Genomic DNA, 25,035 nt, shown 5'->3' with positions numbered 1-25,035 from the left:
GTTACACAATTTGAAACATCTTTACTTTCATCCAGTTGTTTTGAGAACTTCTGTGGTGACTCTATGCGAGAATTGTACTTCTAAGTTCTCTGCAATTCAGCAAGCCACAGTGTTATCACGAAGCAGGAGGCATTTCAGCTAAAGTCTCACCTAGGACCGTGTGAGCCATGGTCTAACGCTGCAGAAAGAATTAATCTCTCTGCTCACAGGGGCCATTTTCTCTTTAGCTATCATGTAAGATGCTAATTGTGCTTTGCCATTCAAAGTAACATTTCTGCTAAAGACTTCAGCTGATGATTTCAGTTTTCGCTACATCCTTTGAAAAAAATAATCAGGGGGTTTGTTTTCCAGCCCCCTGGCCCAAAAGTCTGTCCACCATCTACAGGGTACAAGTCAGGAGTATAATGGAATACTCCCCACTTGCAAGTTGCTGCTCCAGGCGAGCCTCCCCCAACCCAACCTCCCTCGCAGGAAACATTGCCCTCGCATCCTTTCTGCCTCATAAAGCACCACCTTGAACTGGACTGTGTGGGAGCGAGTTGCACATTCCCACCGTTCCTTGGGTTAAAGATGTTTCGTCGGAAATCCATCCAAATTTCATCCTCCATTCCAAGGGAGTTTTACTGTATCTAACCCCGTGCTGTACCTGTCCTGGGAGTGTTTGATGGGGACAGTGTAGAGGGAGCTTTACTCTGTATCTAACCCCGTGCTGTACCTGTCCTGGGAGTGTTTGATGGGGACAGTATAGAGGGAGCTTTACTCTGCATCTAACCCCGTGCTGTACCTGTCCTGGGAGTGTTTGATGGGGACAGTGTAGAGGGAGCTTTACTCTGTATCTAACCCCGTGCTGTACCTGTCCTGGGAGTGTTTGATGGGGACAGTGTGGAGGGAGCTTTACTCTGTATCTAACCCCGTGCTGTACCTGTCCTGCGAATGTTTGATGGGGACTGTACAAAGAGGGAATTTTGTGTCTGAAATGGAAGTGGATTTGTTTTCTTTCACTTTCAGTGACATTGCCAGAGACCTAGACTTTCCTTTATCTCTACCCTCACAGTGCTGAAATAGAGAGTCACACCAGAGTCATCACTCCTAACCCAATCACTCCAATGCCTGTGCACTGTGGAACCTCCTCCTGGCATTTCCTGTACGTTACCGGCGCGAGCTTCCCCGAGACGTTTCTGGACAGCCCCTGCGCGAGCTTCACCAACGCATTTCTGTGCAGCCCCTGCGCGAGCTTCACCAACGCATTTCTGTGCAGCCCCTGCGCGAGCTTCACCAACGCATTTCTGTACAGCCAATGCGCGAGCTTCACCAACGCATTTCTGGACAGCCCCTGCGCGAGCTTCACCAACGCATTTCTGTGCAGCCCCTGCGCGAGCTTCACCAACGCATTTCTGTACAGCCAATGCGCGAGCTTCACCAACGCATTTCTGTACAGCCCCTGCGCGAGCTTCACCAACGCATTTCTGTACAGCCCCTGCGCGAGCTTCACCAACGCATTTCTGTACAGCCCCCTGCGAGCCTCTCCGAGACGTTTCTGTACAGCCCCGTGCGAGCTTCCCCGAGACGTTTCTGTACAGCCCCTGCGCGAGCATCCTCGAGACGTTTCTGTACAGCCCCATGCGAGCCACCTCGAGACGTTTCTGTACAGCCCCTGCGCGAGCCTCTCCGAGACATTTCTGTACAGCCCCGTACGAGCCACCCCGAGATGTTTCTGTACAGCCCCGTGCGAGCCACCCCGAGATGTTTCTGTACAGCCCCGTGCGAGCCACCCGAGATGTTTCTGTACAGCCCCGTGCGAGCCACCCGAGATGTTTCTGTACAGCCCCGTGCGAGCCACCCAGAGATGTTTCTGTACAGCCCCGTGCGAGCCACCCAGAGATGTTTCTGTACAGCCCCGTGCGAGCCATCCGAGATGTTTCTGTACAGCCCCGTGCGAGCCACCCAGAGATGTTTCTGTACAGCCCCGTGCGAGCCACCCAGAGATGTTTCTGTACAGCCACAGGTAAAAGTTACCACCCTAAAAGGAATCTCAGTAATGACTCACTGTTGGTTGGGCTCAGGGTCACTCTGCTGAACAGCCATGCTGCTGCTGAAGCTCTGCATAGCCTGAACTTCCTCCTCTTCCTCATCCTCACTGGATGCCTCCTCAGCAGCGTGATTGGAGCGAGGTGGTGGGGCGCTCGCAGTCCCGTCTGCTTTCTGGATGGAAGGTTTCTGGCAGATGTACTTTGGGTCTCTTCCCAGGTTGCAGATTTCTTCGAGCAACTGCAGAGCAGAATGGGGCTCAGTTAGGTTAAAAGAAAACAACCTCTCTCCTCCCTCTCCTGGTGGCACAGATCCCAGCGATTGTAGCTTCCCTGACCGCACCCAGGTGCCCTTGACCATTAACCTCAACGCAAGATTCCAGTCAGGCTGTTCAAAAGTACGGGAGAATCGCACTCGGGTCGGACCATGTCATTACCAGACAACAACGTACGTGCAATCCACAACACAGGTAGGAGTGATGGCATTGGATAGCAGTCAGGAGAGGGTGCGATATCGGGACTCTCGACCCTGAAGACTGGACTAACAGAGAGCAAGAGCTTAAATCTCACCACGGCAGCTTTGAGAACCTGAACTCAGGTTCATCTTTAAACAAGCGTGGAAACAATTCACTGCAAAGCATGTAATGAACAATAACAAACAAAAACTATCCTATCACAAAGATCGAACTTTAATTACGTATGTATCCCTATACATTAACATATTCAGCGAGTCCTGAGTGCACATCCTCATCCATACATCAAGCAATCCCGTGTAATGTCCTTGCAAGGAAGGGTTCAAATAAGTTCAGGAACCGCTTTACCCTGCTTTGGAGGGATTGTAGCCTTTTGCCCTCAACACATCCAACAGCAATACTGGAACAGGGAGTGATCCACGACCCTCTTCGCTTGCTCGAGATCTACTCATCAAATACCCTTGCTGGCTAGCTCATTACTCTCCATAGGAAGTATGCTCTTTGGCAGAACTGGGCGCGCACGCGGTCACGCACCTTTATGATTGCTGCGGTGGCGTCGGTCTTCAGAGTTGGCTGGTGTCTCATCAGTTCGTCCACGGCGCTGCCAAGGTTGGATGCCGTGTCACCTGTACAAGCGGAAACAGCACCAGAGAATTATTTGGTGAGGTCACTTTATTATTCCCGGCAGAAGGTGGCCAAACAGTTTTGCTGTTCCTCCTGCTTGGTGTGTATCCTTGCAACACCAAGATAGGAACAGGAAGGGGCCGTTCAGCCACCTCGAGCCTGCTCCACCATTCGTGACCCAACTCCAAATCCCTGCTTTTTCCCCATAGCCCTTAATATCTCTGGTTCACAAAACTCTGTCGCTCATACTTAAAATTTGACAGATGACCCAACATTCATTGGTGTTTGGGGAAGAGAGTTCCAAACACATACCACATTTTGTGTATGTTTTTTCATTTCACTTCTCAAAGCCTAGCCTCTCATTTCTAAGACTCTGCTTACAATGCAAGATGCCCACAAAGTATTTTCTAAATTATCCGCCTGCCACGCAAGCAGGATGAAATAGTGCGAGCAACAAGAATGCACCATACGAGTGCAGCCAAGGTGTGTCATCATGAAAGAGTGCCCCAAGGAGCCTCAAAGCAAAGACATTAATTGAATCCCATCACGTTTGCACCGACCCCCCCCCCCCCCCCCCCCCCCCCCCCAAAACCTAGGTCCACTCCCACGCTCTACCCTGTAACCCCACCTAACCTTTAGACACTGATGGACAATTGATCATGGCCAACCCCCCTAACCTGCAAATCTTTGGACGGTGGGAGGAAACTGGAGCACCCAAAGGAAACCCACGCACACACAGGGAGAACGTGCAGACTCCACACAGTGACCCAAGGCTGGAATCGAACATGGGACCCTGGAGCTGTGAAGCAACTGTGCTAACCATTGTGCCATCCTTCGGACTAAGGTCCATGGGCACTTCATTAGCGTGTTATCAAGCACAACTGGATAACGTTAAAGGAGATAAGAGAGGTTGAGAGGCAGTGAGGTTTACGGAGAGGATGTTAAAAGCTGGGGGCCCAGCCAACCAAGGCATAGCCACCAATGGGGGAGTGATTAAGATCAAGAATGCGCAAGAGGTCAGGAGCGCAGAAGCTTAAAACTAATATGCTGCGTGGACCACGCCCCCAGCGCCTGCGCGAAGGACCTCTGCAACTTCCAGGATAACGGAGCGGGTCACTGACCTAAAGGGTCCGAGCTGCGACGTCTCCTCATCGCGGGCAGGTAGTCGGGAGAGAGCAGCACCTTGAAGAGTCGGTCGAAGGGCTGGCACTGCACAAAGGACTGCAGCCCACGAGCGTTCAGGCACAGCGCACTGAACACGTTCGGCAGGGAACCCAGAACTTCACGGGTGGCAGGTACCTGAGTAACGAAGAAGATTGGAAACTGAAAGTGAAAGGTGTCGTGTTGAGAGTGTTTCTTTTTCTCAGTAGCTATTCCATTACAAGAGCATTTTCTTTTTAAATACAGCCAACAATCTCCATCTTACCATAGCTTAATATCCAAGTACAAATACTTTAAGCATGCAACAATTATTTTAAGAGCCGGAAACCGCACATAAGACATAGGAGCAGAATTAGGCCATTTGGCCCATCTCGTCTACTCCGCCATTCAATCATGGCTGATATTTACCTCATCCCCATTCTCCTGCCTTCTCCCCATAACCCCTGACCCCATATTAATCAAGAAGAATTTTAGAGTGCCCAATTATTTATTTCAAATTAAGGGGCAATTTAGCATGACCAATCCACCTACCCTGCACATCTTTGGGTTTGTGGAGGGTGAAACCCACGCAGACACGGGGGAGAATGTGCAAACTCCACACGGGCAGTGACCCGGGACTGGGATCGAACCTGGATCTCAGCGCCGTGAGGCAGCAGTGCTAACCACTGCGCTACCATGCTACCCGTCATGGACTGGGATATTATTATATTCATTTCAGCATTTATTCTCCATGCCATATTGCCCCTCGAGAAGGTGGTGAGCAGAGGTGGTGAGCAGAGCCGCCGCCTTCTTGGGCCACTGCAGTCCGTGTGGTGTAAGTACACCCACAGTGCTCTTGGGGAGGGAGTTCCAGGATCTCAATTTTACTCCGCCGCCAAAATAATTAAACACCTTTCCCCTTGCTAGCATTCCCAGCGTCCCACGCGCAACTCAAATTTGTTGGAAATGACGACGAAAGGCCAGGTTAAAATTTTCTGGGAAATAATCCTTCAGGGCCCAACCCAGAAACGTTAGCCTGCTTCTTCAGATGCTGCCGCGCATTTCCCCCATTCCCCAATCACCCTTGATTTAACTGGGAGGCAGTGATAGTGGTATTATTCACTAGTGGTATTATCCAGAGACCCAGGGCCTGGGTTCGAATCCCACCAGGGCAGTTGGTGGAATCTGAATTGAATAAAAATCTGTAATTAAAAGTCCAATGACGACCATCGTCGATTGTCATAAAAATGGTCGTTTCGCGGTCGCCGTTACGTAGACGTGCTTTCAATTCCAAATTTCTTGACCTGATTTAAATTCCAACAACTGCCGGTGGTGGGATCTCCCCCTTCCGGACTGAGATCAGACGAGAATCTCACCCATCTGAGGATGAGGGCAAGGCTCTCTGGGTCAGAACTACGTACCCGCTTGAATAAGTCAAGACAGTAACGCAGCAGGATTCAAGAGTTTGGTGGGGACGGGGAGGGGTAGAGATGGGATTTAATTAACTTTGCAGATGCACCCATGGGTAACCAAAAAAAAAAGAGGGAGATTTAAAAGATGGGAAAGAAACAGAGGGCAGGGGCCTCCATTGGCCTGGCGGAAATTTAATGCAGTGTTTTTGAACTGGTTTCAGACACTCTTGTGCCACTACAGAGCCTGTAAAGAGCACAGAGAGCACACAGTTCTGTACCCAGCCTCACCAGCACCATCTGTGGATGGCTAGTGGCTCTACAGCTACTCATCAGGTGAACCACACTTGTGCAACACAGCGTTCACCAAACGAATGAGGAGCAGAGAGACAGGCTGAGAAATCGGTGCATGCGTGCGCTCCAGGCACTAAGTGCTTAAAATTTTGACAGTGTGAGGGGGCTCGGCGGGAGTTTTCATTTTAAATGAAAATCCTGCAATGGACTCAGGATAATTACCAATAAAGCATAACCAAGATAGACCTAAGATAAACTAAGGATACATAAACCACAAGTTTTTTTTTAGCATCCACTGGATTGGGGAAACAGCTCCCAGACTCGGGCAACAACAAAGGGCGGCAGGTTAATATGCAATACTTGCTCCCCAACCTAGGGGAATGGTGTGAATTACAACCAAAAACTGATGCTTTCGTGAATTAATTCATACTGATTAAATTAATTAGCTTAAATTTAATAAAATTAGCAAAATAATTACAAAGAACTTTAGCTAATTATATATATATACACACACACAAACAAAATGAGGTTAGCTAGAGATAGCAGAGTATCTGCAGCTTGAGGACAGCTGTGTGGTCCCACGGCATCAGCAGCGTGTGTCTGCAAACGCTCCCAGTTGTCGAGCTGGAGTCTGAGGTACAGATAGTGTGATGTAGGAGGAAGCGTTACCCTGGGTGATGTAGGAGGAAGCGTTACCCTGGGTGATGTAGGAGGAAGCGTTACCCTGGGTGATGTAGGAGGAAGCGTTACCCTGGGTGATGCAGGAGGAAGCGTTACCCTGGGTGATGTAGGAGGAAGCGTTACCCTGGGTGATGTAGGAGGAAGCGTTACCCTGGGTGATGTAGGAGGAAGCGTTACCCTGGGTGATGTAGGAGGAAGCGTTACCCTGGGTGATGTAGGAGGAAGCGTTACCCTGGGTGATGTAGGAGGAAGCGTTACCCTGGGTGATGTAGGAGGAAGCGTTACCCTGGGTGATGTAGGAGGAAGCGTTACCCTGGGTGATGTAGGAGGAAGCGTTACCCTGGGTGATGTAGGAGGAAGCGTTACCCTGGGTGATGTAGGAGGAAGCATTACCCTGGGTGATGTAGGAGGAAGCATTACCCTGGGTGATGTAGGAGGAAGCGTTACCCTGGGTGATGTAGGAGGAAGCGTTACCCTGGGTGATGTAGGAGAAAGCGTTACCCTGGGTGATGTAGGAGGAAGCGTTACCCTGGGTGATGTAGGAGGAAGCGTTACCCTGGGTGATGTAGGAGGAAGCGTTACCCTGGGTGATGTAGGAGGAAGTGTTACACTGGGTGATGTAGGAGGCAGCGTTACCCTGGGTGATGTAGGAGGAAGCGTTACCCTGGGTGATGTAGGAGGAAGTGTTACACTGGGTGATGTAGGAGGCAGCGTTACCCTGGGTGATGTAGGAGGAAGTGTTACACTGGGTGATGTAGGAGGCAGCGTTATCCTGGGTGTCTACACCATGAGGCTGTCATGCTCCTTGGGTTAGGTAAGGGTTTTAAGAATCGGTTGGTTGGGGCAAGAGGATCTGATGAAGGGAGCTCACGGCGTAGCAGTGGAGGCCTTTGCCCGAAAGGTACAAGGTACATGCTGGCCAGTGCAAACAAGAGCAGAGAGTGCAGGGTGGGACGGGCAAACTGACCACAGGCGGCACTGTGGCCCAGGAGGCCATTCAAGTAGGGATGTGAAGCCTCGGCCCCCACCACTCTCTGGGGAAGAGAATCCCAAAGAATCAGAACCGTCAGGAAAAACGGTCTACCCACCTCTGTCTCAAGTGGGAGACCTTTAATTAAAAGCATGTTACCAAGTTTCAGTCTCTCCCACAAGGGGGGGGAACGTCCTTTTAACATCCACCCTGGTCAAGTCCCCTCAGCGTCTTGCATGTGTCAGTACGGGCAGCTCTCAATCTTCTAAAACCAATGGATACAGGCCCAAACTGCCCAACTCAATCCCAGATTATCAGTTGGATGAATCTTCTCTCAACTGGTTCCATGGCACTTATATCCTTTCTTTTATCCAATTAAGGGGCAATTTAGCATGGTCAATCCACCTACCCTGCATCTCTTTGGGTTGTGGGGGTGAGACCCACGCAGACACGGGAAGAATGTGCAGACTCCACATGGAGTGACCCAGGGCCGGGATCGAATCCGGGTCCTCAGCGCCATGAGGCAGCAGCGCTAACCACTGCACCACCGGGCCGCCCCGCTTATATCCTGCACGCATTACGCCCTAAAGGAGAGTCCTCCACAGCGCATGAAGAACCAGCTTTGCAACAGAAGGTTCAGGATGTCCCAAAGTGTTTTCCAGTCAATGCATTAAATTCCTTAAGTGTGGACAGGGCTGGCATGAGGGAAACAAGGCAAAGAAATTGCACACGGCAGCCTCCCACCAACGATGTAATGACCTGGGAACTTTTGTAAAAATTTAAAGTGACGTTGGTTGAGGAATAAATATTGGCCACAGGATATTGTGGAGAACTTCGCTGTTTCTCTTTGGAAAACCGGCCATTTGGGATCTTTTACACCCACGGCAGGGCTTTGGTTTAAGGTCTCACCCAAGATGTGCGGAGAGGGAGGTCAATGGGTTGGTTGGGACGCAGGGAACGCACTGGAATTACAGAGGACAGCCGATGGGAGTACTCTGTCCAGGGGAGTTAAGTTGGATTCTACACGGTGCTTGCGAGAACTCACGTCTTTTATCAACAAGGCATGAAGCATGACATCGGTCAGTCCATTATCCTGAAGGGAGGACAGTAGCGATGGCTCTTGGAACACAAACACAGTCACCACCTCAGTAGCTGAAAAAGAAGAAAACAAAAGCACAGAACTGTCAGAGTTGTGGCGTACAGGGGCTTTGAACTGTGCATTCCCCAGTGTATTGCACAACCCTCACCAGCAGACTGGTTATGACAGCCCTCTGATAGCTGCAACACAAGCTGGAAGGTAAACTCCCCCCCCCCCCCCCCCCCCCCCCCCCTCCCGGTCCTCAACGGCCTATTGATCAATTTGGAGCAGCCGCAGGCAGAAATAGGAAACTGGATCAATAAACGGCTGCAAGGGCCAGATACAAAACATGGGCCAGACCGAAACAAACCAGGATCATGGCACAATGTGCAAGGATAGAGGAAGGCCTCCTGCACTTGCTACCACAAACCCACTTCACCCTCCTCCTCTATTCGGAATCCGTTCCATTCTTTGATTTGCCACAGCATTACTGAGGTGAATGGGAGCGGATGGAAGATACAGATGGGCAGACAGAAGAGCAGGAAGCAACATCAAGTTCCTGAGGGAGTTTCTTGACAGGGTGGATGTGGAGAGGATGTTTCCTCTTGTGGGAGAATCTAGAACAGGGGGGTCACTGTTTAAAATAAGACAACTCCCATTTAAGACGGAGATGAGGAGAAATCTTTTCTCGGAGGATGGAGTGCTTTTGGAACTCAAAAGGCGGTGGAAAGGGTCTTTTAATATTTGTTCGGTACAGGAAAATAGATTCTTGATATTTAAAAGGATTTGGGCAGCACGAGTGACTAGCACTGTGGCTTTACAGCACCAGGGTCCCAGGTTCAATTCCCCGCTGGGTCACTGTCTGTACGGAGTCTGCACGTTCTCCCCGTGTGTGCGTGGGTTTCCTCCGGGTGCTCCGGTTTCCTCCCACAGTCCAAAGAAGCAGGTTAGGTGGATTGGCCATGCTAAATTGCCTTTAGTGTCCAAAAAGGTTAGGAGGGTTATTGGGTTATGGGGATAGGGTGGAAGTGAGGGCTTAAGTGGGTCGGTGCAGACTCGATAGGCCGGACGGCCTCCTTCTGCACTGTATGTTGTATGAAACTTTATCAGGGGCAGCACAGTGGCAGAGTCATTAGCACTGCTGCCTCGCGGCAACAGGGACCCAGGTTTGATTCCGGTCTGGGGTGACTGTCTTGTGATGAACACTACACTCAAGTGGATTATCCCAGCTTACATTGCCAACATTAACAGCACAGAGCAGTGAACACCACTGCATTCTCACCCCGCCGACAGCCACAGTTTAATTCACACAGGGTTAATTTGTCAGGTTGGGGCAGCAGACTTGCTAATATTGCAGAGTGCGGGGCGGGGCAGGGACAGGGAAGCGAGACTCACGGGGATCGAGGAGGTGGTGTGAAGACAAATAGTGGGCGAAAGAGACGGTTGCAAACAAGCAGTGACAGCTCCAGGCGGTGAAGCTTTATTGCTACGAGCAATGCTTTGGGAGACAGCAGAGGAAAGGAATTGCGCGATGAATCGAGTATATCTTGCTTACCGAGCAGGAAGAGAGATGGCCCATAATACTCTGCATTGCTGATGATGTGCTTTAGCGAGGTAGGTAAGGAACCGTCCATTACTGAAAAGTAAATGATGAAAAGACATTAAAGCGAGCATTTCCGCTGGATGACAGTAAACCGACAAGAGTTAACTCTACCCTCCCAACTGAAAGGTAGACTAGGCAACTGAGGCAGTTTCAGGACCTAGGGCCCTGCCGGAGTCGGCACAAAATAAGGAGTGTGCTTATTGGTTAACAAGTACACTTCAGTTGTTAGAGACAGTGCCAAGGTGAACATTAAAAATAACCCTTCCTCAGTTGTTAGCACTGAGGGAATCTGATTGGTAGTGGAGTTACCATGCAGAATGCACCAGCGAAGTTAGCTGCCAAACTTTTGTTTAAATTCAACCCAACACAGTCGACCTGCCTGGTTTGAATTTGAACAAAAGCTTGGCTGTTAACTGTTCCCTGGTGCATTCTGCATGGCAACTCCACTACCAATCAGATTCCCTCAGTGCTGCATTGGAATTTCAGGCTAGATCTGGTGCTGGAGTGGGACACTACCCCATTACCTTCTTCCTCTTGAGGTCAGAGCGCTAACAACTGAGGAAGGGTTATTTTTAAAGTTGCTTTACAATGGACTGGACACCTCAACCACATTCCTGCCTCAGTAGGGCTGATCTCTGGGTTGAGAGAACAAATACTTGTAGCTGTGATTGGATTTGCTGTTTCTTCTCAGAAGATTAAGGACCATAATGACGACATCTTACCATGCCGAATGCTGTCCGAGAACGCTGGATCCTGAATAGCTTTCTTCAGGAAGTTGAGCATGGATTTCAACAGGGCTGCACGCTGCGGGATGCACTGAACCCCTGCAAGAGGGAGAAAAAAAAACTTGCCTTTACGTCGAGCCTTTTTACCACCACTACATGTCATAAATTTCTGCAGTCAAGGAATTATCTTGCAGACCCAGGTTTACTGCAGCAGTCAAAATGCACAATGCAAGATGCCACAAAAACCACAATGCAACAAAGATAGGCTAAGGGATTAACGTCGACAAATTTACCCGTCAGCATTCGTGGAATCGAAAGTTACAATACTGACACCCTAACCCCACCCTCGGCTGTTTCATTTTGGGGTGTTAACCATGGCAGAAGAGACTCCGCCCTCCCCACTCTGCCACACAAAAGGATCAGGGTATCTACCACCTCTTACCAGTTCTTGGTGGGTATGTTGTGCCAGTACTGGGGCCACGCGACTCCACATCCGGCCTGGACTCGGTCGTCGAAGTAGAGGGACCCGGACTGCTCTCCATTACGATATCTGAAACTACAGAAGGGAAAAGCGATTTGTCAGTTAACTCATTACGATGACAAACAAGAGGAACTGATGGGGGAGACAGTGCCAAGTTGGAGAGCCCAGACCATGCATTATAACCTTAAATTTACAGGTAGGCTACTCAGGAAGGGGATCGGGAAGCATTCCTTCACACAGAAGAGTACGCGACCTCCCCCCTCTCAAAACTCTGGAGAGGCTGAAGGTGAATGACCTGAAAATTGGAGGATTGGTCTCCATGTATAAGGGAGGATATGCTTGTACTGGAGATAGTACAGCAAAGATTCACTATATTAGGACAAGCGAGGCAGAGTAAATTGAGCCTACATTCTCTGGAGAGAACGAGGCGCGATCTAATTGAAACATAGAAGATTCTGGAGGGGTTTGACAGGCCCTGTTTCCCATTTGTTAGGGAGTCTAAAATGGCAGGTGGGGACAGTCTCAGGATAAAGGGGATGATGATTCAGCACTGAGATGAGGAGAACTTCCTTCACTCAGTGAATCTTTGGGATTCTCTGCTCCAGTAGGCTGTGGGTGCTCCATCGTTGGCAGACATTTAAGTCCATGGGATAGACAGACCTTTGGTCGTGAGGATTGAGGGATGTGGGGAGTGGGTGGGGAAGTGTTTAGGCCAGAGATCAGCCTGATCACAATGAATAATGGGGCAAACTCGATGAACCGCATGGTCCATTCCTTCTCATACTTATGGTCAAATGGCCTGTGTCGCAGACACATTCTGTATTTTGAAGTTCTCTGCCAAGCCAATGCGCGCACTGTTCCCTATCGAAGGCAGCCATCCGCCAAGTCAGTCAAACAGAGGGCAAAAAACATTGAAACGTTCAACCTTGTTTCTCCCTTTCCTGCACTTTCCCCGACTGGTTCGAGGCTCACTCCCAGGATCCCGGTAACATTACCCAATGAGGGGACACACACCGAATGGCAGCCATTTAACCTTTCCTTCTCCCACTGGGGCATACCACCTCGGCTCCTTATCTCTTCCTGACGACAAAGAGGATACACAAACCGTCTTGAATTGGGAACATCACCAGTTACCGATGATTGCGAGTTCAAAGCAGTCTATTAAGGGTACGCGCATGACCCAGACGAGGTGGTCAAAACTGGGAACTTCAGTTTTCAGGGTCATGTGAAATTCCCTAAGGGCAGGTAGGCAGGAAAGGGTGATGGGGTAGCTTTGTTAGGACGAGATGGAATATGTACAATAGCAAGAAACGGTCTTGGATCGGAGACGTAGAATCCTTCAAGGTAATAAATAATATGGGGACGATGACCCTGATGGGAGCAGTCTATATGGCCCCAAACAGTAGCTATACTGTAGGACGGAGAATAAATCAAGAGACAAGAAAGGCATGTAAAAAAGGCTGTACTTTAATCATGGGTGACTTTAATCTTCATGTAGATTGAGAAAATAAACTTGACAGATGTAGCCATTAGGAAGAATTAATATTCGGGACAGTTTCTTACAATAATATGTTGTGGACAAAACAAAGGAACGGCTATTTCAGATTTGGCAGCATGTAATGAGACAGGTTTAATCAATAATCTCAGAGTAGAAGATCTCCCAGGTAATATGATAGAATTTAGCATTCAGTTTGAGAATGAGAAACTTGGGTCAGAAACAACTGCGCTACACGCAAGGGTAATTATAAATGAAAGGGTAATTATAAATTAATGAGGGCAGAGTTGGCTGGAATGTGCTGGGAAAGAGGTTTAGCAGGAAAGACGGTTGATCAGCAATAGCAGGCGTTTATGAAAATAGTTCCTGACTCACAACCAAGATACATTCCAGTGAGGAAGAAGGATTTCAGGATGTGGATAAATCAACCATGGTTAACCAAGGAAGTTAAGGGTAGTATCAAACTGAAAGAAAAAAACATATAATGTGGTAAAGATCAGTGAAATTAAGTCAGAGGACTGTGAAAATCAACAAAAGATGACCAAAACAAGAATAAAGAGGTAGAAAATAAACTGAGGGTAAACTAGCAGGTAATTTAAAAATAGACAGTAAGAGTTTCTTTAAATTCATAAAAAGGAAGAGAGAGTTCAACGCGAATATAGGCCCCTTAGAGAATGAGAATGGGGAAATAATAACGGGGAACCAGGAAATGGCAGAGGATTTAAACAAATATTTTGCATCAGTTTTCATGGTGGAAGACACTAACAACATTCCAAAAATAAATAAGTTACGGGGTATCTTGACAAATACATGAATAGGATGGGAATTGAGGGATACGGACCCCGGAAGTGTAGAAGATTTTAGTTTAGACGGGCAGCATGGTCGACGCAGGCTTGGAGGGCCGAAGGGCCTGTTCCTGTGCTGTACTTTTCTTTGTTCTTTGTTAAAGGCCGATATGTCCCCTGGACCATATGGGTTGCATCCCAACATATTAAAGGAAGCAGCTACATAAATAGTGATCGCACTGGTAGTAATCTTCCAAGAATCCTGAAATTCTGGAAAAATCCAGAGGATTGGAACACAGCCAATGCAATAATAATCTTTTATTGTCACAAGTATGAAGTTACTGTGAAAAGCCCCTAGTCTCCACATTCCGGCACCTGTTCGGGTAAGCTGGTCCGGGAATAGAACCCGCGCTGCTGGCCTTGTTCTGCATGACAAACCAGCTGTCTAGCTCACTGAGCTAAAGTAATACCTTTATTCAGAAAAGGAGGGAGGCAAAAAGTAACTTAAAGCCAATCTGCTCAACTTCTGTCATTGGGAAAATGTTAAGAGCCGATTATAAAGAATGTAATGCACAGCTTTTAGAAATACATATAACCAACCAGTCAGCATGCTTTCATGAAAGGAATATTACGCCTGACAAATTTATTCAAATTTTTTGAGGTGTAACAGGATAGGTAAAGGTGAATAAGTAGATGTAATATACTTGGATTTCCAAAAATCGTTTGATAAGGTACCACACAAAAGGATACTTCATAAGGGCCCACGATGTTGGGGGTAGTATATTAGCATGGATAGAGGATTGGTTAACTGAGAGAAGTCAGAGATAGGATAAGAGGGACATTTTCAGGGTGCCAACCTGTAACGACTCTCAAACTCTCCATTGTAAACAGTCAGTCGACCTCTTGTTCTTAAGCTGTGTCCGTTCGTTCCAGTCTCCATCAAGGGGCAACATCCTCCCGGTATCCACCTTGTCAAATCCCCTCAGGAGCTGACATGCTTCAATAAGATCGCCTCTTATTCTGCTAAAGGTCAAAGGGTACGGGGCCCACCTGTTCAGCCTGTCCTCATAAGATAAGCCCCTCACCTCAGGAATCAGTTGAGTGAACCTTCTCTGAGCTGCTTCTAACGCAATTGCATCTTTTTTTTAAATTATTTACGCGTCGTTGGCTAGGCTAGCATTTATTGTCCATCTGGGTCCTCTGCTGTTTGTGATTTTCATTAACGACTTGGATGAGGGAGTTTAAGGGTGGGTCAGTAAATTTGCAGATGATACGAAGATTGGTGGAGTTGTGGATAGTGAGGAGGGCTGTTGTCGGCTTCAAAGAGACATAGATAGAATGCAGAGCTGGGCTGAGAAGTGGCAGATGGAGTTTAACCCTGACAAGTGTGAGGTTGTCCATTTTGGAAGGACAAATCTGAATGCGGAATACAGGGTTAATGGTAGGGTTCTTGGCAATGTGGAGGAGCAGAAAGATCTTGGGGTCTATGTTCATAGTTCTTTGAAAGTTGCCACTCAAGTAGATAGAGCTGTGAAGAAGGCCTATGGTGTGCTAGCGTTCATTAGCAGAGGGATTGAATTTAAGAGCCGTGAGGTGATGATGCAGCTGTACAAAACCTTGGTCAGGCCACATTTGGAGTACTGTGTGCAGTTCTGGTCACCTCATTTTAGGAAGGATGTGGAAGCTTTGGAAAAGGTGCAAAGGAGATTTACCAGGATGTTGCCTGGAATGGAGAGTAGGCCATACGAGGAAAGGTTGAGGGTGCTAGGCCTTTTCTCATTAGAACGGAGAAGGATGAGGGGCGACTTGATAGAGGTTTATAAGATGATCAGGGGAATAGATAGAGTAGACAGTCAGAGACATTTTCCCCGGGTGGAACACACCATTACAAGGGGACATAAATTTAAGATAAATGGTGGAAGATATAGAGGGGATGTCAGAGGTAGGTTCTTTACCCAGAGAGTAGTGGGGGCATGGAATGCACTGCCTGTGGTAGTAGTTGAGTCGGAAAAGTTAGGGACCTTCAAACAGCTATTGGATAGGTACTTGGATTAGGGTAGAATAATGGAGTGTAGGTTAACTTCTTAAGGGCAGCACGGTAGCATTGTGGATAGCACAATTGCTTCACAGCTCCAGGGTCCCAAGTTCGATTTCGACTTGGGTCACTGTCTGTGTGGAGTCTGCACATCCTCCCCGTGACTGTGTGGGTTTCCTCCGGGTACTTCGGTTTCCTCCCACAGTCCAAAGATGTGCAGGCCATGAAAAATTGTCCAAAATTCTATGATTAACCTAGGACAAAAGTTTGGCGCAACATCGTGGGCCGAAGGGCCTGTTCTGTGCTGTATTTCTCTATCTCTATCCCAGTTGCCCTTCAGAAGGTGGTTGTGAGTTGCCTTCGTGAACCACTGCAGTTCCTGGGATGTAGGTGCACCCACTGTGCTGTTAGGGAGGGAGTTCCAGGATTTTGACCCAGCGACAGTGAAGGAACAATGATATATTTCCAAGTCAGGATGGTGAGTGACTTGGAGGGGACACCAGGTGATGGCATTCCCAGGTATCTGCTGCCCTCATCCTTCTAGATGGTGCTGGTGGTTGTGGGTTTGGAAGGTGCTGCCTGAGGAGCCTTGGCGAGTGGCTGCAGTGCATCTTGTAGATGGTATACACGCTGCCACTGTTCGTCGGGGGAATTGAATGTCTGTGGAAGGGGTAGCAATCAAATGGATCTGTGCTGTCCTGGATGACGTCGAACTTGAGTGGTGTTGGAGCCGCACTCTTCCAGGCAAGTGAAGATTATTCCTTTACACTCCTGGCTTGTGCCTTGTAGATGGTGGACAGACTTTGAGGGAGTCAGGAGGCGAGTTACTCGCCACAGGCTCCCGACCTTTGACCTGCTCTGGGAGCCATGGTATTTATATAGCGGTGTCCAGTTCAGTTTCTGATCAATGGTAACCCTCAGGATGGTGATTCTGGGGGATTCAGCAATGGTAATGCCATTGAATGTCGTGGGCGACGGTCAGATCCTCTCTTGCGTTTTCAAATAAAGACACCAAAACCATACAAAGTACTCTAGATATAGCCTCGCCATGTCTCAGCAAGGCGCTCGCTTGCTTGGTCAATAGAGATGCGCGCACACCAATATTGCAGAAACATTAAAAGCATCATCAGATTATTGTATAACGTAGTACTCATGATACAGTGCAAATTCAGGGCTCAACATCTTAAAGACAAAATAGGACATTTTCAGGATACAATACAGCATTTCTGCCAACGGATGGGAGGACAGCAACTGGGTTGCAGTAACTAGCATAGCAAAGGCACAGCAAGCTTGCAATTGGCATGCAATATTCGTGATCTCCAAACGTTCAAAATCAATTCCTAGTTGCAATGCTGGGAAACAAAGGCAAGCAGTTACCTTCTGAATCTGTCTCCATCTCTTCGCCGTCCTGCGTCGTGTTTGATCGCTGAATCTTTGGCTTGATGACAAATGGGCATTCCTTCCTACAAATATCCACTTCGTGCTTTAAAAAATAAGAGGATAATGATTAGACAAGTAAAGCATTCTCCGAAATTAATGTTAAAACACAACAGAGGGAGCTTTACTGTGTATCTAACCCGGTGTTGTATGTGTCCTGGGAGTGTTTGATGGGGCCAGAGTAGAGGGAGCTTTACTCTATATCTAACCCCGTGCTGTACCTGTCCTGGAAGCGCTTGATGGGGACAGTGTGGAGGGAGCTTTACTCTGTATCTAACCCTGTGCTGTACCTGTCCTGGGAATGTTTGATGGGGACAGTGTGGAGGGAGCTTTACTCTGTATCTAACCCCGTGCTGTACCTGTCCTGGGAGTGTTTGATGGGGACAGTGTGAAGGGAGCTTTACTCTGTATCTAACCCTGTGCTGTACCTGTCCTGGGAGTGTTTGATAGGGACAGTGTAGAGGGAGCTTTACTCTGTATCTAACCCCGTGCTGTACCTGTCCTGGGAGTGTTTGATGGGGACAGTGTGGAGGGAGCTTTACTCTGTATCTAACCCTGTGCTGTACCTGTCCTGGGAATGTTTGATGGGGACAGTGTGGAGGGAGCTTTACTCTGTATCTAACCCCGTGCAGTGCCTGTCCTGGGAGTGTTTGATGGGGACAGTGTAGAGGGAGCTTTACTCTGTATCTAACCCCGTGCTGTACCTGTCCTGGGAGTGTTTGATGGGGACAGTGTAGAGGGAGCTTTACTCTGTATCTAACCCTGTGCTGTACATGTCCTGGGAATGTTTGATGGGGACAGTGTAGAGGGAGCTTTACTCTGTATCTAACCCTGTGCAGTGCCTGTCCTGGGAGTGTTTGATGGGGACAGTGTAGAGGGAGCTTTACTCTGTATCTAACCCCGTGCTGTACCTGTCCTGGGAGTGTTTGATGGGGACAGTGTAGAGGGAGCTTTACTCTGTATCTAACCCTGTGCTGTACATGTCCTGGGAATGTTTGATGGGGACAGTGTAGAGGGAGCTTTACTCTGTATCTAACCCTGTGCTGTACCTGTCCTGGGAATGTTTGATGGGGACAGTGTGGAGGGAGCTTTACTCTGTATCTAACCCCTGGCTGTACCTGTCCTGGGAGTGTTTGATGGGGACAGTGTAGAGGGAGCTTTACTCTGTATCTAACCCTGTGCTGTACCTGTCCTGGGAGTGTTTGATGGGGACAGTGCAGAGGGAGCTTTACTCTGTATCTAACCCTGTGCTGTACCTGTCCTGGGAGTGTTTGATGGGGACAGTGTAGAGGGAGCTTTACTCTGTATCTAACCCCATGCTGTACCTGTCCTGGGAGTGTTTGATGGGGACAGTATAAAAGGAGTTACACTCTATATCTAACTCCTTGCTTCTAAGCTTTTAATAATTCTGACTGCATGTAATATTACAGTAGAAGACGGTACTGATCAGCCAGGTGTGCCTGTTCCAGCTCTTTGAAAAAGCTATCCAATAAATTCCATTTCCCTTTGCTCTTTTCCCACATGGAGGCCATTCAGCCTCTCAAGTCTGCCATACACGAAAAGGAGGCGATCCACTCTGCCCCTCTCATGCCTGTTACACAGGAACAGGAGGGTCATATTGATCCTCATCGGCCTGCTCCACAGGAACAGGTGGAAGCCATTCAACCCCTCGAGCAGAAATGTGATCACGCTTCATCTACACCTCAACTCCATCCACTCGTCCTGGCGCCATGTCCCTCAATATTTTGGGCTAGCAAAAGTATCGACCCAACTCCTTTTTGAAAGTTCACTGTGAAACTACTCCCTTCACACTTCCAGGTGGACCGTAACTCCTATTTATGGTTATTACATTTCTATCTTTTATAGAGTAAGTGCAACTCTCAAAATCTGTCAGCCTGCTAGAAATACAAATAACCACCTACCTCTAGCCGGTTTATGAATACGGCCAGTCCACTGTGCGACTGGAAGGCTGCCATGTCCAGGTTGGTGATGAGGTCAACCACTCGGACAGCCCTGGTCACGAAAGTGATCTGATCCTGCTCATCGCCAAGATACTTTATCACCTAGGGAAAGCAAGGAGAGAAGAGTGGAATTAATTTATTTAATCAGACCACATCAACTTTTTTAGCAATGACTCACGGAAGTCGGTGCATTTATCCACACGGAGTTGTAGCTACTATGCTATAAGGAAAGCAAATGGAATTTTGACATTTATTGGTAAAGTAGGGAAGTGTTGCAGTAACCGTACAAGGCATTAGTGAGGCCGTACCTGGAATATTGTGAACAGTTTTGGTCTCCGTAATTGGGGAGGATTGTAGGTAAGAGGGGTTCACTACATTGATTCCAGAGGGTCTGTCTTCTGGAGAGAGATTGAGCAGTTTAGACCTATACTTGCTGGAGTTTAGAAGAGAGCTAATTGAGGTGTACAAGATGAAAATAGGGTGGATAGAGAGAGGATGTTTCGTCCTGTGGGGCAATCTAGAACGAGAGGTCATTAAGGGGCAGGATATTTAAAACAGAGATTTGGAGGAATTACTTCTCTGAAAGGATTGTGAATCTGTGGAATTCACTCCCCCAGAGTGCGGTGGATGCTGTGACATTGAGTAAATTAGAGGAGGTTGACAGATTTTTAATAGTAATGGGGTTGAATGGGGAGGAAAAAGTGGAGTTGAGGCCGAAAAGAGATTTCAGCCATGATCGTACTGAATGACAGAGGACGCTCATGGGGGTGAATTGCCAACTCCTGCTCATAGACCTTGTGTTCTTATGTAAAAAGTAAAGTAAGTAAATAAAGTTGCCATAGTCCCAGATGATCATAAGCTGCTTTCCCCTTTGAGGGTGAGAGCTCACTGGTGGTAATTTAACCTGAGGGTCACCACACCAACGGCTAGGGGCAAAGTTGAGAAGGCGGGGCCTTCATGAATGACCTTCATGAATGGGGCACCATGGTAGCACAGTGGTTAGCATTGTTGCTTCACAGCGCCAGAGACCCGGGTTCGATTCCCCGCTGGGTCACTGTCTGTGTGGAGTCTGCACATTCTCCCCGTGTCTGCGTGGGTTTCCTCCGGGTGCTCCGGTTTCCTCCCACAAGTCCCGAAAGACATGTTTGTTAGGTGGAGCCCACTAAAATTTGAGGAGATGGCATCATAGTGGCAGCGTCACTGGACTAGCAATCCAGGGACGCAGGGAAATGCTCTGGGGACCCGGGTTCAAATCCCACAATGGCAACTGGTGGAATTTTAAATTCAATTAGTAAATCTGGAATTGAAAGTGGAGCTCAGTAACATTGATCACAAAACCATTATCGATTTTTGTTTTTTAAAAAACCTATCTGGTTCACTAATCTCCCTTCAGGGAAGGAAATCCCCCGGCCTTACCCGGTCTGGCCTACATGTTATTCCAGACCCACGCACAGCAAAGCAGTCGACCCTCAACTGACTTGGAAATATATCCCCGTTCCGTCACTAATACTGGGCCAAAATCCTGTACTCCCTAACAGCACTGTGGGTATACCTATACTTTAGGGTCCAGAAGGCAGCTCACTACCACCTTCGAGGGCAACAAGGAATGGGCGCTAAATGTTGATCTGGCCAGCGACACTCACATCCCGTAAATTAATTAAAAAATACAGCATTGCACACCTCTGCCTCCTAGCCCAGTGACCCAGCAGTCTCTCTTTACAAGTGTTCAAAGTACTTAATTAAAGAATGCCTTTCTGTATCTTAACAGTATAACACTACAAACTATTAACAAAATGTACACGAGCAGTGACCAAAAAAGGCTTGTTAAACTGCTTTGCTCAACGTTCAAGCAGGCGAGTCTATTTCCTCTTCTACAGAATAGCAGGTTAAGTGGCGCTCGAAAGAGATTACCCTAAAAACCCTTCTCCGTGCCACACCAAACAACATCTTACCTTGAGTAAAGCTTCCATCATTCCACAGGAGACCAAGGCTTCGCCGCCAGCATCGTAACTCGCCAGGTGGTAGAGAAACGAGAATAGTGCCGTCGCAAACTGATGAGGATATGGCTCCATTGATGGATCTGTCGGCAATGAATTTTAAGAGAGGGACAATCAGCGTACAGCAGCATTTTAGCTCAAACCTCGTGGCTAATTATTCAGTGGGGAGAAGTGATGATCCGACCAATATTTAATTGGTCATTGCAAACACAGCAGGGAAACAAGAAAATTACTCCAATTAGAAACCTCCTCCCAAATGAGCAATAAAACTGGAGTGCGACCAGGAGATTGCAGCTCCAACGCGAATGTTGGAATGAACAACTTGTCAATGTTCAGCACCCTTCATCAAGAATTCTTTTTTAGACTATTCATCCATGGGAGGTGGGCGTTGCTGGCTGGGCCAGCATTTATTGGCCGTCCCCGAGGACAATTAAGAGTCAACCACATTGCTGTGGGTCTGGACTCGCATGTAGGCCAGACCAGGTAAGGACGACAGATTTCCTTCCCGAAAGAACATTAGTGAACCAGATGGGTTTTTGCTACAATCGACAAAACGAGAATTTAGAGATTGAAATCCCAATTATTTCACTGATAATTCAAATCCAATTGTAGCTCCTAACCTTGGGCCAAAAGTCAAGAGATTGTGCCCACCAGAAGAGATACAGCAAGCAAAAACTGCAATACAACCCCACCCCACTTGATCAATGATACATTAGTAAGGGCAGCACGGTGGTGCAGTGGTTAGCATTGCTGCCTCACGGAGCCGAGATCCCAGGTTCGATCCCGGCTCTGGGTCACTGTCGGTGTGGAGTTTGCACATTCTCCCCATGTTTGCGTGGGTTTCGCCCCCACAACCCAAAGATGTGCAGGATAGGTGGATAGGTTACGCAACATTACCCTTAATTGGAAAAAAAATGAATTGGGTACTCTAAATTTATTTTTTTTAAAAAGGATATATTAGTAGATGCCCTGTGGCTCCGATCATGTTACTTTGGAAGATGGGCAGGAAAAGCGTGAACAAATCATATCCTCAAAAGGCGACGGCTAACACAGCAGCAATAGCGCACACTATAGATTTGCAAGAAGGAAATTAAAACATTCAAATAGGTTATTTTGGTGTTGATTACTCCCTGCATGTCCATGGCACCTTTCCTAATGTGCAATGGGCGTCCTGAGCGGACTGCAAGCCATCTCAAGGTGGGTTAACGTGGACTGCTTCTGAAAAGAAAACAAAGTCATGCCGCTGTAAACAGGCACACTAGTTTCGAGAAACACTCACCAATCATGGCCTGGATGCAATTCCGTACCAGCACCGGTAGGAAGCCATGGTACGATGCTGTACCCGTGCAGTCTATGATGCTGCTGAGCTTGGGTGTCCTTTCCAAATGAACGATCGACGTCAATGTCCGCAAAGAAGCCGCTTTAATATCCTGGCAAGAAGGGAAGAACAACGATGGAGGGAGGATTGATTCGCTCTGAAACCAAGGAAATCATGGCTGGTGCTTTATATTATCCCAACGCTGCTCATTTCAGATTCCTACATTCACGGGCAATTGCTAATTCGAGGCAACGGTGCCTTCAGTTGGATGCAGGGTAAAGCCCCGTCCAGTGCTTCCTCCTATTTCAGGCATGCCCATCATCTCACTCAGTGAGACCGAGTCCTGCCGGGTCTGGGAAAAGCCCGATTCCCAGAGGAAGAGGCTTTGAACTGCCACATAGAACCATGTGCTGGTGGGTCACAGGACCGCCACGACACGAGGGTCCGCCACTCGGTCCATTGTGTCTTGACCTACGTTTCTCCGAATGAGCAACTCTTCTCGTGCCATTAACCCCCCCCCACTACTTCTCTCCCTCCCCTGCTCATTCTCCTTTTTCAGATAACATTCTAGTTTATTTTTGAATGACTTGATTGGAACAGCCTTCACTGCATTCTCAATCAGGGCGTTTCAAACCCAAAAAGCTCGCCACGTAAAAAGGTTCATTCACTTTTGCTTCTTTTACTATGCTTTAAACATCCCACCGCTCTCCACCCTTTCTCCCTATGTATATTGTCCAATTACTGCAATGAGGACAATAATAATAATATTATAATTATTATTGTCACAAGTAGGCTTACATTAACACTGCAATGAAGTTACTGTGAAAAGCCCCTAGTTGCCACATTCTGCCTGGGTGGGTTGAACTTGAGAATACAAAGGGGGCAGCCATATTACTGGGAGCATATTATAGGACCCCAAAGAGTCAGTGGGAAATAGAGGAGTAGATATGTAGACAATTTACTGAAGTGTGTAAGAATAATAATCAGGTAATTATAATAGGGGATTCCACCTTCCCCAACATAAATTAGGATAGTCATAGTGTAAAGGGTTTAGAGGGGGCGAATTTCTTGAAATCTATTCAGGGGAGGTTTTTTGTATCAATATATAGATGGACTAAAAATGGAACAATGCTGGATCTGTTTCTGGAGAACAAAGCTGGGCAAGTGTTCAATGCGGCAGTGGAGGAGCATTTTAGTGATAGCGACCACAACACGGTATGGTTCAAGTTTGTTTTGGACAAGGAAAAAGATGGCCTGCAAAAGACGGTTTTGGATTGGGGCATGGTAGGTTTTAATAAAGTACGGGCAAAGTTGATTGGGAACAGCTTTTGAGGAAGAAGTGAAGGGCATTCAGAAAGGAAATGGGGAGTGACAAGTCCAACATTTTCCCTATAGGGGGAACTGAAGGAACAATAAGTTCAGGGAACCCTGGATGTCTAGGACAATCCAGGACTGGATAAGGAAGAGAAAGGCTTTTAGCAAGTCCATAGGGAGAAATTCAACTGGGGCCTTGAAGGAATATAGGAAGTGCAAGCAGGACCTTACGAAAGCAACTAGAAGAGCAGAAAGAGAACCCCAAGATTTTTTTTTAGTAAATTTAGAGTACCCAATAATTTTTTTCTCCAATTGAGGGCAATTTAGCGTGGCCAATCTACCTAACATCTTTGGTTTGTGGGGGTGGAACCACGCAGACATGGGGGGAATGTGCAAATTCAACACGGACAGTGACCCAGGACCAGGATTCGAATCCCGGTCCTCAGCGCCGTAGGCCGCATTGCTAACCACTGTGCCAAGATATTCTATAAATACATTAAGGGGAAGAGGTTAACCAGGGTAAGTGTAGGGTCTCTACCAAGGGGGAAATTAGTCTGTGAAACCGCAGGACATTGCTAGTGCACTAAATAAATATCTCATCAGTCTTCACTCAGGAGGAGGATATGCAGGTGCAGAATTCAGGAAGTAGGACTGTGAGGACCTTGAGCAGTTTGACATCGGTGAGGAGGTATTGGAGGCTTTGAAGGGCTTAAAAATAGACAAATCCCCAGGCCGAATGAATTGCTTCCCAGGCTACTATGGGAAGTACCGGTAAATAGGATTAGCACAGGATTAGGGGTAGTTACTGTCGTTGCAGACTCGGTGGGCTGAAGGGCCTTTTCTGCACTGTACGACTCTATGACTCCTTCCAAACATGCAGCGCCCAGAACTGAACGTAATACTCCAGCCGAGGGCAGAAAACCAATGCCCGAGTGGGTGAGGGATGCTGAAGTCAACTGTAAGAGCATCACTGCCTGGCCAGCTGAGCGCTCGCAGGCAGGGGCGGGGAAGGTAGGAATCAAACTGCAGTCTCACAGAGCTCCAGCTGTAATCGCTGCTGCTACTTTGCAGCCAGCCTTTCCTGTTCTCTATTAACCATTAGTGCACTTGAATTTCCCTCCACTCCTACCCCGAGTTTTCAGCATTACTTTGGACTTGATTCAAAGTGCAACATACAAAATACTTTCA

The 25,035-nt window shown here is 47.8% G+C and overlaps 1 protein-coding gene across 1 annotated transcript in view; it reads right to left on the bottom strand.

Moving 5' to 3' along the window:
* huwe1 (HECT, UBA and WWE domain containing E3 ubiquitin protein ligase 1) overlaps positions 1-25,035 on the bottom strand; it is a 191,086-nt gene that overhangs the window by 124,770 nt on the left and 41,281 nt on the right. Inside the window, exons 12-22 of the mRNA XM_038782552.1 lie at positions 22,495-22,645; positions 21,171-21,298; positions 19,180-19,320; positions 17,198-17,303; positions 11,467-11,580; positions 11,022-11,123; positions 10,252-10,332; positions 8,664-8,770; positions 4,246-4,423; positions 3,035-3,126; positions 2,048-2,268 (exon numbers count right to left, since the gene is read on the bottom strand). Of these exons, the coding sequence (XP_038638480.1) occupies positions 2,048-2,268; positions 3,035-3,126; positions 4,246-4,423; positions 8,664-8,770; positions 10,252-10,332; positions 11,022-11,123; positions 11,467-11,580; positions 17,198-17,303; positions 19,180-19,320; positions 21,171-21,298; positions 22,495-22,645 (1,421 nt within the window). The remainder of the gene's footprint in view (positions 1-2,047; positions 2,269-3,034; positions 3,127-4,245; positions 4,424-8,663; positions 8,771-10,251; positions 10,333-11,021; positions 11,124-11,466; positions 11,581-17,197; positions 17,304-19,179; positions 19,321-21,170; positions 21,299-22,494; positions 22,646-25,035) is intronic.

The sequence above is a fragment of the Scyliorhinus canicula genome, chromosome 21 (assembly GCF_902713615.1).
Source record: "Scyliorhinus canicula chromosome 21, sScyCan1.1, whole genome shotgun sequence".
In the NCBI taxonomy this organism is placed as follows: Eukaryota; Metazoa; Chordata; class Chondrichthyes; order Carcharhiniformes; family Scyliorhinidae; genus Scyliorhinus; species Scyliorhinus canicula.
The sequence above is the reverse complement of the archived record's forward strand: the minus strand, read 5'-3'. Positions and strand labels throughout refer to the sequence as shown.